At 34.3% G+C, this 15,786-nt stretch overlaps 1 protein-coding gene and 1 long non-coding RNA gene across 2 annotated transcripts in view; one reads left to right on the top strand and one right to left on the bottom strand.

The window, feature by feature from the left end:
- The first annotated feature begins 4,825 nt into the window (after positions 1–4,825).
- LOC114025339 overlaps positions 4,826–15,786 on the top strand; it is a 42,258-nt gene continuing 31,297 nt past the window's right edge. The window contains exons 1-2 of the long non-coding RNA XR_003567011.1: positions 4,826–4,923; positions 10,228–10,357. This is a non-coding gene — a long non-coding RNA (uncharacterized LOC114025339). The remainder of the gene's footprint in view (positions 4,924–10,227; positions 10,358–15,786) is intronic.
- BCAT1 (branched chain amino acid transaminase 1) overlaps positions 10,180–15,786 on the bottom strand; it is a 71,014-nt gene continuing 65,407 nt past the window's right edge. The window contains exon 11 of the mRNA XM_027838757.1: positions 10,180–10,264. Coding sequence (XP_027694558.1) covers positions 10,223–10,264 — 42 coding nt within the window. The 3' untranslated portion in view covers positions 10,180–10,222. The remainder of the gene's footprint in view (positions 10,265–15,786) is intronic.

Here is a 15,786-nt window from a genome sequence, read left to right as displayed (position 1 = left end):
TCTATTTCTATTTTTGTTGAAATTATAGTATGTGAAATAATAGTCAATACACATTTTTGTGCATTGATAATATATGTAATTTTGGCATAGAAGTATACATATATAACTTGCAAATATGCATGTTAATGCTGTGCTTAATTATTTTATTGATATTGGTACAGAAAAAAAGTTTGAAGACCACTGATCCAAAGGGTCAATAATGTAAAGGGAAGAAAATGAGGTAGAATAGAAGTGATGAAGTGAGAGAACAGAAAGAGATGGAAGAACTGAAGATAGAGGTCAAGATGGAGAATAGTTTTAGGATTAAGAGTGAGGAGAGATGGAAAAGTGGGAAATTGTTATCAAAGATGGACATTTCCAAGAATTATTGGTCATTAATAACTTGGAGTAATGAATTTAATCCACTGGTAACAAAAGAGCAGAATGATAGTGAAGAATGTTTTTCTTCCGGTGTCCTCTAAAACTTAAAAACTACGCAACTGACTGTACTTTTTCAAGTTTAAGCAAACTGTCTATTGCAGCAGTATGAATCTGAAGATCTGGAGATGGTATTGAATTTCTACTTACAGTATTCAAACATCTCTTGGTGAAATTGTTTTCATTGCTTCCAAGATTACTCATTTTGGAACTTTTTCATATATGACTTTACAGTGAACACATCACAATTACACATTTCAATCTGGAAGGGGCATCAGAATTCAATGACTTCAATGTCCCCATTTTAAGAATGAGGAATCTGCTTCCCAGGAAAGGTAACTCAATTGTCCAAGGTAATCATATTTCTGCCTCCTTTTGCTTTAGCATTAATACCTGATGAGCAATATTACTTTCCCATTTTTTATATCCATTTGCTCATCCTAAGAATTTTTCCCGTCAATAAATTTGGAAGTTTTGGCATAGAAACTATTTGTATATACTTTTTACTCATCAACTGAGTTTTCTCAGCCAATGTATAACTTATTAGCAAAGACTCCAACACGTAAATAGGACTACAAAGTTTCTAGTTGACATTGAGGTATAAAATCACAGCTATGAAAGGGCTGTTACAAAGAATATGCAATATTCTTCACAAACACATATATGCAAATAAGAATTCCCTTTTAGTTTTTTTTTCATTTGATGTACCAATTTGAAGTTACAGGAATGTCATGACACAAGCCATCACCATCATAAGCAGATGAAGATAGATATGGGTAAAAAGAACTCCACAGTATGACCTGAAAAAATATATACTGGTACAGTGTATTTTGATTTGGATATATAAGCAAACTTAGAGAACATACATGAGATTAAATTGAGGTAGTTTGTGTGAGGGGAGGGAAGTTACAAAGGCAAGAAAATGTCTGTTTCTTTTGTTTCTTTTTGTTAGTAGGACAATGCAGAAAAGACACTTTCTCCCCTGAAGAAAACTGCTTTTTTTCTCAACAGAGCTGTCTGTTCTTATAAATCATGTAAACACCAGTAAGTCATCACCTTCAGCAATGACATCTCAATCTTTGTCATTCTTCTGGGAGTTGTGCTCTGACACTATTGCTGAACCAAACTACTAACCTTTGCCCACGCCCTCTTAGCTCTAACCTAAGTTCTTAGCTTGCTAAGAGGTCACTGTCTTCAGGAGTTGAAGCATATAGGGAAAAGATTCATGATGAATTTAAGCTTTGCTTTGTTTAAGCTTTGCTTTGTCACTCTTTGATAAAACTAAAGTTTTGCTGCATTTGCAATCATGTAGTCCAAATTATGGGAAAATGAATACAACATGCCTAATCTACAAATTATTCTTATATCTTTTCACGAAGTTCTTTATTTGACTAGAAAGTTGGATTATTGATGTCCTTTATTTATAGGACAAAGTAAGGGAGAGTCAGATGGTGCAGTGGATGGATCAATGAGCCTGGAATTAGGAAGTTGTTGAATCCATTTTTGAGTCCTGTCTGACTCTTCATGACCCCATTTGGGGTTTTCTTGGCAAAGATACTGGAGTAGTTTGCCATTTCCTTCTCTTGCTCATTTTACAGATAAGGCAACTGAGGCAAGGAGTTAGGAAGACCTGAGTTCAAATGTGACCATAGATACTTTCTATCAGTGGGACTTTTGGCATGTCACTTAACTTCCATTTGCCTTAGTTTCCTCATCAGTAAAATGGGGATAATGATAGCACTTATCTCCCAGGGTTGTTGTGAGGATCAAATGAGATAAAACTTATAAAATTGCTTAGTACAATGCCTGGCACATAGGAACCACTAAATAAATATTAGATTCTACTAATCCTATTAATACTTTATCTTTAGAACTGATTTATAACATTTAGACAATATTTTTGTCCCAAAGCTTTTTTTTAACTACTGTGGGCAAACAATTTAATTAATATTGTAGATACAATTTTAAGGTGAACAGGAAGAGCCAATCTATTCAGGATATATTGTACAGTAATTTGAAGCGGGGAAGCTATAGTTAGCGGAAAATAAATCCATATACTTAAAAAAGTTTTTAAGATTTTTTTATAAAAAATATATTTAACATTCATGTTGTTACATGTCTTCTTCCTTATACCCTTGCTTCTTTTCCTTCTCTTCAATGTCATTATTTTAAAAATGTGAAAATGACAGTTTTTACATCCTCTAACCAAAAACCTTGAAGCATCATAAAAATGGCAATTAAAGTTTATTACATGCATCCAACAATGCTGATTTCTTCATACCACACAAACAGGTGTCCATTAAATTGTTTTATTGAAGAGAGAAATACTGCATAATTACAGATTGGATGAGGAAAATGCAAACAATAAAGAATGTATCTATTGCCAGCAAAATACAATTATTACAGGTTCTTTAGACATACAAATATAAAGTGTTCATTCACACCAGATGGTTCATGTGTAACAAAGCCATTATGAGAGTTTAATTGTGCTTCTACAAAACCTTTAAAGAAGAATGAGGTATAGTTTCCTTTACTTTACTCACTATATTTTCCTTATAGCTGTTATTATGGTGCTTTTAATGTGTCTGAATCCTCATAACAAAACATCACCTCAAACATTTATGAAAACATGAGTCTTCTAAAATATTTCTTTATATCTGTTGAATGACCAATTTTTCTTACTTAAAGAGGATTTCACAAACAGGTACAGAACTAGTCACCTCATAAAATAGGAAACTTAAGACACTAGTGGCCAGGTTTTATCACTCCTGTGATAACTATAGTCAGACTTCAAATCAGGTTCAAAAAGTCTGCATTTTTAGCTAACTTTTCAATGTTCCTAAACTTCTATAAACTCTGGGATAGGATATATTCACTTCAACCTATTTTTCTAATCTAATTTCTCTTTTATCAAGTGTCCATTACTAAATAAGTACACATAATTTCAGACTGTGAGTGAGAACGATGGTATAAATGAGATGTATCTATCTATAGTTGAATCAATTTTTTCAATTTACTGGGGGAACCTCTTTAAAAAAAAAAAAAAAAAAAACTTGATATATGCTCAGAGACTAACAGACTTACTTTCCAAGATCTGATCTAACAGCATTTCCCACAACCTTGGAAATTTACAGTGATGCATTGTTTGAAGTCAGTTCTTGCATTCATCTTAACCTTACTGTTTATTTTTATGTACCTTTTGATAACTAGGTGGAGAAAAATACAACTAAATATTTAATTTCACAGTTAAAAGTGAAGCCACAATATTCATCTAATTCCTAAAACAAAGTAATCCTATCTAAGGAACAGATAAGATCTGCAATAAATAATTTGATTCTAGTTCCTTATAATTTTCCTCTGCCCAAAGAAATTCATAATAAAAAAACCTGAAAGGAAAAAGATTGCTCAAGAATCAACAGTATGTACAAGAATTCATTTTTTCTTTTGTTTTGTTTTGTTTTTTAAAAGGCCCTGGAGGGGCAGCTAGGTGGTACAGTAGATAGAGCACTGGCCCTGGAGTCAGGAGGACCCGAGTTCAAATTTGGCTTTAGACACCTAACACTCACTAGCTGTGTGACTCTGGGCAAGTCGCTTAACCCCAATTGCCTCACAAAAAAAAAAAAAAAAGAAAAAGAAAAAAAAAGCCCTGGTTTTTAAATCTCTTGAATTAACTCCAGTCCAGCTCTTTAGTTTTCCAAAGTAGTTTCTATTAGATATCCCAATAATTTAGTTCACCTCAATACACACTTATTAAGTGCCTTGTCTACACTTGGCATTGTACTAGGCATGGGAAATAAAAGATGAAATTTCCCATAGTCCCTGTCAGAAAATGTCTGCGAGCTCATTCTAATGCTAGAAAAACTTAAAACCACTTTCTTGAAGACACATAATAATTGGCACTGTTTTGATTTGGCACCCATAACTAGCCTTAGCATAGAAGCCAAAGTTTAAAAGAGTAGCAGAGTACAAGAATTCTGCAGGGGTAGGGAAATAGTCTTTCTTTAGACAGGATAGAAGAATGAAATATTTGTGCTGCTTCCTGAATCGTATCCCTTCCTCTTTCATTCTTACTGTTGTTCTGCCACTGACTTTCTTTTTCACATCTTACTTCATTCTGTACAAAACTGTAGGAAATAACTTGCCCACTATAGCCTTTGACATGAGGAATTAATTAGGTCTCATTATCTGTCAATGAACAAATATCCACCCCTGCATTTTGTGAATCAGAATCTGCACATTATTTTGCAAACAAGAGTTTGGGGATGATATAAAATGTGTAGTAAACTATTCAACTATTAAGTCCTGTTAACAATGGAGATTCTAGTGCAGGAAACCACGCAGCCAAAAAAGTGAGATGTAATAATTTGATCTGACTGGCAAAAAAAAAAAAAACAAGAGCAGTGGGAGGGGAGGAGTACAGATTCATTCTCAAAAGACTGAGTTTTGATGTGTATATCTAATCACAGGAAATCATCGCGGGTAAAGATGACAACTTCTTGAGCCTTGGTATGTTTCATTTTTTTTTAACTAAATAAAGGATCTGATATATATTTTATTGAAGTGGGTACTTCAACTTTAAGGTATACTGAAGAATGAAAAAGAAGCTAAAACTTCCTTGTTAATCAGCCAGGATTTTGAAAAAGATTTTCTTTGGGTAACAACAAAAAGGACACAAACTTACAGACCAGAAGAACTGGTCTTCAGGACAGAAACACATTTCTCAGGCTTTGGTCATTTTCTAAGTAGCTCAATACATGACCTAACATGTTAAAGTAACTTGTTCCATAATGTATAGTCTCCAGTAAATCTCATTTTCAGATAGTATTTTGCATGTGAATTTCAGCCTTAGCATTCTTAAGAATTAACAAGTCTAGTGGGGATATTATTATCTGAGGTTTCTTATTAAATATGTTGCATCAGTTTAATACGGCCCAGAAGACTTATATCAGATTAGCATTAGTCAGTGAAGAAACAACATAGCTTATGCCATGCTCAGTGCTGAGTAGTAGAGAATTTCCTACAAGAAGTAAAGAAATATAAAACAATTTTCATTGAAAATGATAGATCAAAATATTCAGTTTTTTTCTTAACTGCTAGTTAACTTATTCTTTTTGATTGCACGTATCAAATGCTTTCAGACTTGTGCTACTAGACTGTATGACTAGATTGCAAGCTCTTTGAGGTCAATTACCATACTCTGAAATCAGTTCCACATCTAGTATTGTAGAATTTTATGTACCTTTTTTTTTCTTTGTTTTTGCTGGGCAGTGGGGTTAAGTGACTTGCCCAGGGTCACACAGCTAGTGTTATGTGTCTGAGACCATATTTGAACTCAGGTCCTCCTGACTCCAGGGCCGGTGCTCTATCCATTGCGCCACGTAACTGCCCCTCTCATGCACCTTTTAAATCACTCAATAATTGTTAACCAAATGTATTGTATGGTTGTTATTGTTAAATTGTTAAATGTATTATGACTAGTTAAAACTCACATCAATATTGTTAATTCTAAGGCATGCTACTAATTGAAGGGACTTTTTACAGGGAAACAGATGAAAAAGAAATTGTTTGTGGCAAATCTTAACCTGACTGACCCATTTAGATAAGTCCACCAAGACTAATGGCTAGTATAACCATTCATGATTCATTTAGTGCTCAGATATTTTAAAAGACATTATCATTTTATAAAAGAATTCACTGACTATATTTCATGGACACGTATACACTATAAAGGACCACTGGTCCTTTAATAAATTATGGTTTCATAACAGCTGCCAAAGTGGCCTGCTTCATTTTCAGACAATAGACTTTGAATCAAAAGAAGTCTGAACTATTGCATGAAACACACAAAGTGCTTCAGAAAACAGAACTCAAAAAACTTATCTGTTAAAGAACAAAAGTGGTTAGTGTTCTGCTTATACACTTTTCCATACCTACAAGGTGCAAGATGACTGTTTTCAGGGATAAAGAAAAACTGCTTCAGGAAAAAGAATACAAGTTTAATGTGCTCAGTGAGAGAGAGGACATAAATAACTTTAAATTTAACTTTAAAAATGTCTAGTGGGGGCTTCTAACTCCCTGCCATGATAAGGTCCTATATTTAAAACTGAAGCTCCTCTAACAAACTCTCTGCCCAAAAATGATATAATTTCATGTGCCCAAGAAAGACTGTTCTACCTCCATTGGCCAATGGACAATTATTTTTAGGTGTTGAAATTAAAGCCAGCCATCAAATTGGCACAGTTTTCTAACACTGGGTTCTGATATTCATTTCTTGCTTTCTTAAAAGTACTAAAACTGCATTTCATCACAAGGTTGATATTATATATTTTTTTTCTCTCCTGATATGGAAGAATAGTGTATTTTCTCTTCTATAATTCACCTCAAGAAACATTTTAAAGTACCTGCTATGTACATACCACTGTGCTATGCTCTTGGGGGTGGGGGTTGGGGGGAGATGAAAATACAATAGTCTTTGCTATCAGATAATTGTCCTCAAAACAGAGTACTTTCTAGAGAGACAGAATTTCTGGATGTTAAATCTTGAAGGGTGATATAGTATATCTAGTTTGAATTTTTCTGAGGACATTTATGCCCAGGAAGGTAGATTGGTTTTCTGAAGATAACAGAGATGGTTAGTAGCAGAGTGGAGATCAGAATATGGGTCTTCCAATTCCCAATCCTGGGACTACTCTCTACATTGTACGTCTTCCTAAGATTCCTTGCCAGAATTAAGTCATTATACAGTGACTCACTCCATCATTTTTTGTAGCTAGTTTGTAAGCTGAATCTGATAACTTTCATTTATTCATTCAGACAGGTCAATACTGTACCCCATCTCAGGAATGTGCTGATCTGATTTTTCATCCTTTGATGGGGCACAACTTTACTCTTTAAAAAAGAATTTGACAAAGAAAATTTCTGATGCCAGATGGGAGTTTAAACAGTATTTACAGTTCCATTTTAGTGGATGTCTGATAATATTTCATTTTTAAAGTCTTGATTGCTATTGATGTATAGAAAGCTAGGGGTAGATTTGGTTTGAAAGTAATCACTCAATAAAGTAGAGGAAAAAAGGAAACACAAATCATTTTAAGTACCATCAGTTCTGTTTATATGCATACTCATGTGAGTTCCTGAATCTCATTTGATCAACCCAATTAAACATTAAATAATTGCAGTCAATTATGCAAATATCAGCAACAGTATTAATTTGTTGATCTTTTTGAGCAGATTAGCTTCACATGTTCCTAATGTTAGATTATCTTATGTCTTAAATGATCAATTAGTGTTACCACAACTAACTGTTGAAAAATGGATAATTGCCTAGTTATAATGTGCTACTCTTGCTATATTGATCCACTACAATTAAACAAATAGGGCACCAAGAAAAAAAATTGCACACATGTTCTTTCTAAATCCATTTAACAAGTTAGTAGCATAGTTAGCTCTGATTAAAGTGATAGGAACAATTATACACCCTAACATGAACTTCCTTGATGTTCCTCCCACAAGCTGAGAGGCACCCAGATATTATGGATAGGGCACTGATCTTGCAATCAGGTGACCTGAGTTCAGTTCCTGCCTCTGATACTTACTAGTGGGTAACCATGAGCAGAGTCACTTAACCTTTCTTAACTGTAAAATGAAAATGAAAATACTTGTACTATCTTCATGTTTTTGTGTTTGCTTTGTAGACCTTAAAGCACTGTATAAATATCAGTTGTATCCTGAAAGATTTTAAGTATAGCAGAAAATGCCTGAGATGGCCCCAGATAGTGATTGTGGAAACCACACATAGATAGTTGAAAAACTAAATAAAAAGACAGGGTATTGAAGGACTAGCAAAAGCAACCCCTCCTTTTCCACAGACCAAAAGTTTTTTGTGTAATGGACTCCTTTGGCAATCTGATAAAGCCTGTGGACCTTTTTTGAGAATAATGTTTTTTAATGCATAAAATAAAATACATAGGATTCCAAAGGAAATAATTATAGTAAAATATTTTTTGAAAAGCTCAGATTCAATGCCACTCTTTTTCAAGGCTAGTCAAAAGATTTACTAAGAAAAAAATAAATCCTTTAAAAAATAAAAGACATATTAACTGTGGGAAAGATAGTCATACTTCTCAAGATTAAGTCCTGAATTAGATAGCATCTTCCAGGATAACAACTCATCATAAAAGCCCTATGAAGAGCATTTTTGTTATCTTCTTCATTCCAGAATTCTCTCTCTCTCTCTCTCTCTCTCTCTCTCTCACACACACACACACACACACACACACACACACACACTCTATAGTCCCTGCTTTGTAGCAAAAAGTAGCTATTAAATCAGAGGTCTTTCCATCTTCTCACACCCAGAAACATAAAAATGAGCAATTATTACACAATTCACTATTATTTCACTCACTAGGAAATGCACTTCTATTTCTTTTAACTTTGTATCTCACTTCAAGGCACAAGTCAGTATCGGAATAATTTATCTTATTGTGTGTCTGTAGGTAGCTCTCCAAGCCGGTGAGTCAGCAGACCATGGGAACTAAAAACAATGTACGAAAAATACACTAACTGTAAGAATCAAGCACAAATGCCAATTAACCAGTTTCAATTATGTAAAGACAGTAAGAACATACAGTCATACTTCTCTGAAACTGAATGCTGTTCTGTGCTTATAACCTATTTAAAGAGAATGTAGACCCAAAACCCATATTCACAGTTGTCATTGATAATTCAGTTCTTCAGTACAATTCTGTAATTGTTTTAGTGATTAGAGAACAGTTCAGATCACTACAAAATTTGAAGAAGTCTTTAAAAAGAAGGGAGAGTACATTCCTAAGGAAGTCCCTTAGGAACCTAATACTGTACAGAGAAATTTAGAAGTTCAAAAAAATCAATTTGCAATGTCTTTTAGCTACAAGATAAGTGTTTTATAGCTAAATGTTGGCATGTGGGAGTTAGGTATACTAAAAAGGAAGAGGGAGAGTGAGTAATAAAATGAATTACAGTGCAGATTATTAGCAGGGATATTGATGAAAATTCCCTGAGCCTCCAGGTGCAATGACAAGGAGCTTTGCAAACTGAAGCCTCCCTGGGGAAATGCCCTGTGAATATGCAATAAAGGCAAACAAGCATAAGGGACTAACAGAAGGCTATTAATGATACTTTAGATCCAAAATTGAGCAGAAGGATCATGTCATTATCCTCTGTGGCAACATTTCTATTGTATGGAACAGAAGAATTAAGCAAAATGCTTGTGCCAGAGGAAAATTCACTTCAAAACCCAAGTGCAGAGAGCAAATCCAGCTCTTCCAATGTCTCAAAGAAAAACAGAAAAATGACAACCACAGAGAAGAGTGTCCTAAAGATGGTAAGGAAGGAAACAGAACGTACATGATAAAATTCATCTGAACCAGCTTTTAGTCAGTCAAGCCTCATTTGGTAAATAAAAGAAGAGGGGGGAAATGCCAAGGAGGTACAGGAAGAAGGGCATATTCCATTCTAAGTCATGAGTAAGGTCAAGGCCACTAAAGGAGGCACTAAGAGTTGTGAGGGTATTTCTACTTTTTATGGCTTCATCTTAGCTACTTACTACAAGAAAGGAAGCTTCTACTAGCAAGCTTACTGAACAAAGTGACATGATTGTTATTTCTATTCTCTGGCATGTGGGAAGCATTCATCCCCAGGAACACAGTGATAATACACAATACATTACACACAGCTATAAACTGGTAGCCAAACATATTTATCACAATTCAAACACAATGTTTCGCCCCAATAACATATAGATGATATTGTCTGTGTTTTTCATTCAAGACACCAAGATTGTCCAATCGCTCTCTTCTCGTCCATACTGCAACAAAAACAAGAAGACATATTTCAAGAATGAAAGATGACAGTGCAGGAAAAGCATAAAACTAAATCATTATGAAAAAGCCAAGGCAAGGTAAGCAGATCAATTTTATAGTGTTATGTATTAAACTGAAGTATTTAGAGAAAAAAATCAAAAATCAAATGAAGAAAAATATACAGGGAGATTTTTTTTTGTTTAATGTTGGATTTTTGCTATCTGGAAAAAATAAAAACTTTAAAAATATTCATACTCAATGATCAAGCTTCATATTTTCATATAAACTGTATGTACTTTGTTTTAAGGAGCTGTGATTTTTGTCAGTGTGAGTATTTTCCCCAGTGATGTAAATCACTACCCTTTAATGAATTAGAAGACCATTTTGAAGAATTGCCAAGACCAAAAAACTCTGTCACCCTGCAAGGCAACCTGGATATGAACTTTTCTAAGCTTAGCTAGAATGATTCTTCAAAGCCTTTACAGATTAGGTTTTGACCTGAGATAATATTCCTGCTTTCAGGAGCTTCTGATATAGAAATCCACTAATACATATTGTCAATTCATCCGAAACTTGGAGTCTTATAAAGTTGCCTAAAACATTAAAGTTAAGTGACTTCCTCAAGGTCACAGTCAGTCTTGAACCCAGATCCAATTGATTCCCAAGGTTGGTCCTCAATCCACTCTAGCCATGATAGAGAATAGGAGTGAGACATTACTAGAAATCAATATATCATTAAAGTATGTGTTTCTTAGACTTTTCATGAGGTCTTTCTAACTTGCTCCTTCTTTCCACCACACCCTAGCTACTGGTGCCTCTTTCCTGGAAACTACCTTGTGCAAGTGTCTCAAAATTCTTGGTTCAGCTTTAAACTATTAGATCTTATAAAGTGTATTTTTAGATGTCATTTTCTCTAAAAGAATGTAACCTCCTTGAGGACAAAGACAAGTTCATTTTTGTTATTTGTTCACATCTTGTTATTCCTAGAATCTAGGACTTAAGTGCTGAATAAATACTAAATGCAGTCTTGGTTTTCTAAAATGCACCTATGTCTACATTTGGCTTTTGATAGTTAAAAATAATATGATCTAAATTAACTGACTGCTGTTTCCTTTTTTAGAGATCAAATAAGATAATGTAAAAGTGTTTTGTAAACCTTAAAGTACTACATGCAAGATGATTAGATAGATGCCTAATAGAACAATTGATAAAACAGACATGCTAGCCAGCAAAATCTTTAAAAATCTGTAAATGCTGGCTAAACTGTCAAACTAAAATTGTATGCCATATTTTACACCAACAATTCTTTTCTTCATTCAAAAAAATCTCAGTCTCAATTAAAGCCATATGAAAATAGGTTTGTATGTTTTACTTAACCAAAGCACATCCTGGAAAGCTCAGACCTACCTTTCCCTAGGCTCTCTCTTCACCTTTGAAAGAAGACCCATCCTATTCTATTATACTTCAACTCAGCTACATCCTCAAAACTTTCCTTCTAAGATCCTTGAGTACCTGAAATCTGACTTCTACCAAAGGCACACTTGGCCTTTCTCAATGGAAGAGGAGTAGCCATGCCTACACTCCTGAGCTTTATTACCATTCTGAGAACATTTTTCTGTCATTGTCACTGTGAAGCTAGTGAAAAGAATCTTGGAATCAGAAGACTTGAGGTCAAGTCTTAACTACCTTGACCTTGGGCAAATCTCATCTTCAGTCTCTTCATTTGTAAAATGGGAATAATAATACTTATATTGCCTATTAAACATCACTGAAGTGAAGAAAATACTTCATAAATTTTAAAAAGTTTAAAATGTATAATACCATTATAATTGAACAATCTGTCCTCTTCTGAAGCACATGCCATTCAATTATATTACACTCTTCCTATCTTTCTTATGTTATCATTTGGCTACCTACAAGAGATAGTTGGATGGCATAGTGGATAGAGTATTGGACTTGGAATTAGGAAGAATGGAGTTCCAATCCTTCCTCAGATGCCTATTAGCTTGATTTTGGACAAGTTACTTAACTTGTCCAAATGACAGCACCTACCTCTCAAGGTTGTTGTGAGGCCCTCGTTTTCCTCAATGACTTTGCTGTTTTTAAAACCTCCATTAATGATGAACTCAATAGCTCCTGAGTTGGTACATTCTACTTTCATCTAGCTCTGACTGTTAGGAAGTTATTCTTTGTATTATAAATAGCACATTTATAATTTCTATCCATTTTTCCCTTTTGGGGTCAGCCAGAATATAGTTAATCCCTCTTGTACATAAAAGCTCTTCAACGATTTGAAGATACATCATTTGATGAACTTTTTCCTAGTAAGCCTATTCTTTATGGTTTTATAGAATATTGCCACTTCCTTTCAAAATTTATAATAATTCTCAATCCAATAATGAAAATTTTTATTTGGCTAATGGGTAATACAATTATTTAATCTTTTTTTAAACAGATATTTTATTTTTATTTTCATGTATATTCTTTCCTCTCTCCTCCCTTCCTCTTGTAAGAAAGAAAAGAGAGAAGAAAAGCAGTTGAGCAAAACTAGCACTGCATTAATTCTTCAAATCAATGAATGAGCAAGCATATATTAAGTGCTTATGTGCTAGACATGAAGCAAGCAAAGGTAAAAGTGGAACAGTTCCTGCCTTCCAGCAGCTTATCATGCATACACATTACCTAAATGCAAAACACACAAAATCAAAACAAGGTCATTGTGGTTGGGGAGTCACTTGAACCTGGAGGAACAAGAGAATTGCTACCTAAGGGGGACAGCTAAGGCAATAGGGGTTCTAAAAGGCAGAATATGGAAGGAATGCATCCTAGGCATAAGGACAGTTCATACAAAGGCATGGAGATGGAAAGTGGAATGTTGTATGTGAGATAATAGCAAGACACCCAGTTTGGCTGGACTGAAGGGTGCATGAAGGACAGTAATGTATAATAAGGGTGGAAAAGTAGGTCATGAGAGGGTATGTCAGACCTGTACAACTCAGCAGTAGGTAAGGGCCAAAATTAAGATAACTTAAACTTCTTTGGGCCACAGATAGGTTAGACTAGAGACAGACTGATGATGGTTGGTTGCCACAGGTCATGTGACAAAGAAAGTGCCTTTTTTTTTTTCAGATATAGGTTAGACTAAAATGGACTCTGAAGTTACTTCCAGTTATGAAATTCTGTTATCCTGTTTTATTCCTTAAAGTCATCAAGTGTCAGTTATTTTTATTTATTTTGGAGAGAAGTACGAAGTTCTTTGTAGATTTCTGTGCCTCCTAATCCTCTAAACTGTTGTTGCTACATAATCCACAATTACTTTCATGGAGGTCTTTTTGAAAAGTCTTACCAAGATCACTACAAAACAAAATGACCAAATAACTCATGAAGTTATATTTCTTATTGCCCTTGATTACTCAGTAAAACCAACTGACAATTACTTGATGTGCCTCTCCAGGAAAACTTATGAGCCAGTCTTTTGCTGAGCTGAAATTTCCTGTCTTCTCATTTCATTTATAATGAGAATGTCTAAATTGATCTGATTGAGTCCCTCTAATGGCAGAAGTATTTGTTGGTCATTGTCAAGGATCTCTCATGTAGGGTTATTCACATGTGTTCATATTTATAGATTGCGTAAAAACTGTAATTATTTGCATCTTCAGTCCCTTGTTCCACCATTTCACAGTCACCATCCAATGAATGAGAATGAGAATAATTTTTACATTTCCTTTGTTGACATATCCAAAAAAATCATCCCCAAGAAGCCAATCTACTTGTAGAAAGCATCTCTATACTTAGTGAGGCTTGTCCATGAAATGCAGTTGTAACGTGTTACTAGAACTACCTGGAAGTCTTTGTATCATACCAGAGCTTGTACTCCTCAGGCATAACCTTCATACATTCAGAGTCATGATGAAGCATCAGATTAAGACCACACAACTGTGAAAATGCTTGTTCTATTGCACAGGTGCAATCATGCCACTCATGCTAAAACAACAAGAATAATTTTCACTGGGTTCTTACGATCTATCAATACACATATGTAAATATATATGTATATATGTATGTATGTATGTACGTATGTACGTATGTGTGTATGTATGCGTGTATTCCTGGGTCCTTTCAGCCCAGTTAGACAACTGATTATGTTCTAAGCAAGATGACCTGGCTGATGAGATCTTTGCAAGGAAAATGAAGTTCTCTCATCAACTTAAAGACAAGAGAACGTGAAAAGTACACCCAGTATGTCTTACTTGAAAGGAATACAGAAACACAAATATTCAATGTTTTTGTTTGATATTTTTAAGATTTGAAATACTCAGAATCGTAAATTATACAGGACATATTGAATGAAATGATTGTTGTTAACCATAATTAGGTTAATTGTGACTAATCAATTAGATAATTATAAGATAAAATACACTCTTCTTTTTTAAGATCTTCCATACTTTCCCTCCTACCTACCCTTCTTGCTTTATTTCACAGTACTCCCCTTAAATCTCCCTATGTACCAGGGATACTGGATTAACAGTCATTTTCTTAGCCTTATCCAGTGCACTTCCTCCTCTTTTCATGCCTTCAAGCTAGTCCTTATGTTCACAATATGATCCTTTCACATCTCTGACTTCTTTTCCTTCAACTACCAGCTTATATGCTCTCTCTTCCACAAGGTCTTCTGTGGTTTCCTATATCTTTAGGGCATGGTGAAGAGATCCCTTTTTAGGGTTTATCACTTTGTGACCTGCACAGTAGTTGCTTGTGTACCTGAATTCTACTTTTAGGGAGAAGGGAATAAGCATTTATATATCACCTACTATGTGGCAGACCATATGGTAAGTACTTTACTTCTATTATCTCATTTGATCTCTTAGCCTGTATGCTCCTAGGGGAAGGTATCACCACATTTTTCATCTTCACATCCCTAGTGCCTTACATAGAAAGTGCTTAATAAATGTTTAATGAACTCAATAGAAAAAATACATTTGGGAAATTTAAGTTTTCTGACTGCAATAATATCAACCCATCTGAAGGTAATCCAATTTTAGTCATGTCACTCCTGGCCCTGTGGTATTCAGATGATCAAATGAGGTAAAATATGCAAAGTATGTTGCAAACATTAAAGCACTGTATAAATATTGGTTATTATTATTATTCTTTGGAATTTCAAAAATGTTCTCTCATAGACATTAGATTTTCAGTTTTGTTCTCCAAATGTCTAGTTATCTTGAAGAAAAAAAAGATTCTTTCCACTGATGAGACTTGAGTGCAATAAAGTTGGTACATCCAAATATTTTAACTATGAACTGATTATTTTATAAATATTTTCAGATTTAAACTTTAAGTTTAAATATTTTTTTGTTTTGAAAGTCTCTCTCAAAGAAACCTACAATTAATGGAGGTAATACATAGAAATCTTTTGGGGAAAGGTGCTTATTTTCTTAAAGTAAAAATCATACTTAGTATAATTTGTACTTTCAAGCTGTCTCAAAATAATTTTGAAGAAGTCTAATTCAGAATTTGTGGAAATTTT

The sequence above is a fragment of the Vombatus ursinus genome, unplaced genomic scaffold (genome assembly GCF_900497805.2).
Source record: "Vombatus ursinus unplaced genomic scaffold, bare-nosed wombat genome assembly UNPS02014830.1, whole genome shotgun sequence".
NCBI classification, from domain to species: domain Eukaryota; kingdom Metazoa; phylum Chordata; class Mammalia; order Diprotodontia; family Vombatidae; genus Vombatus; species Vombatus ursinus.
Note: the sequence above shows the minus strand (reverse complement) of the source record. Positions and strands in the feature narration are given on the sequence as shown.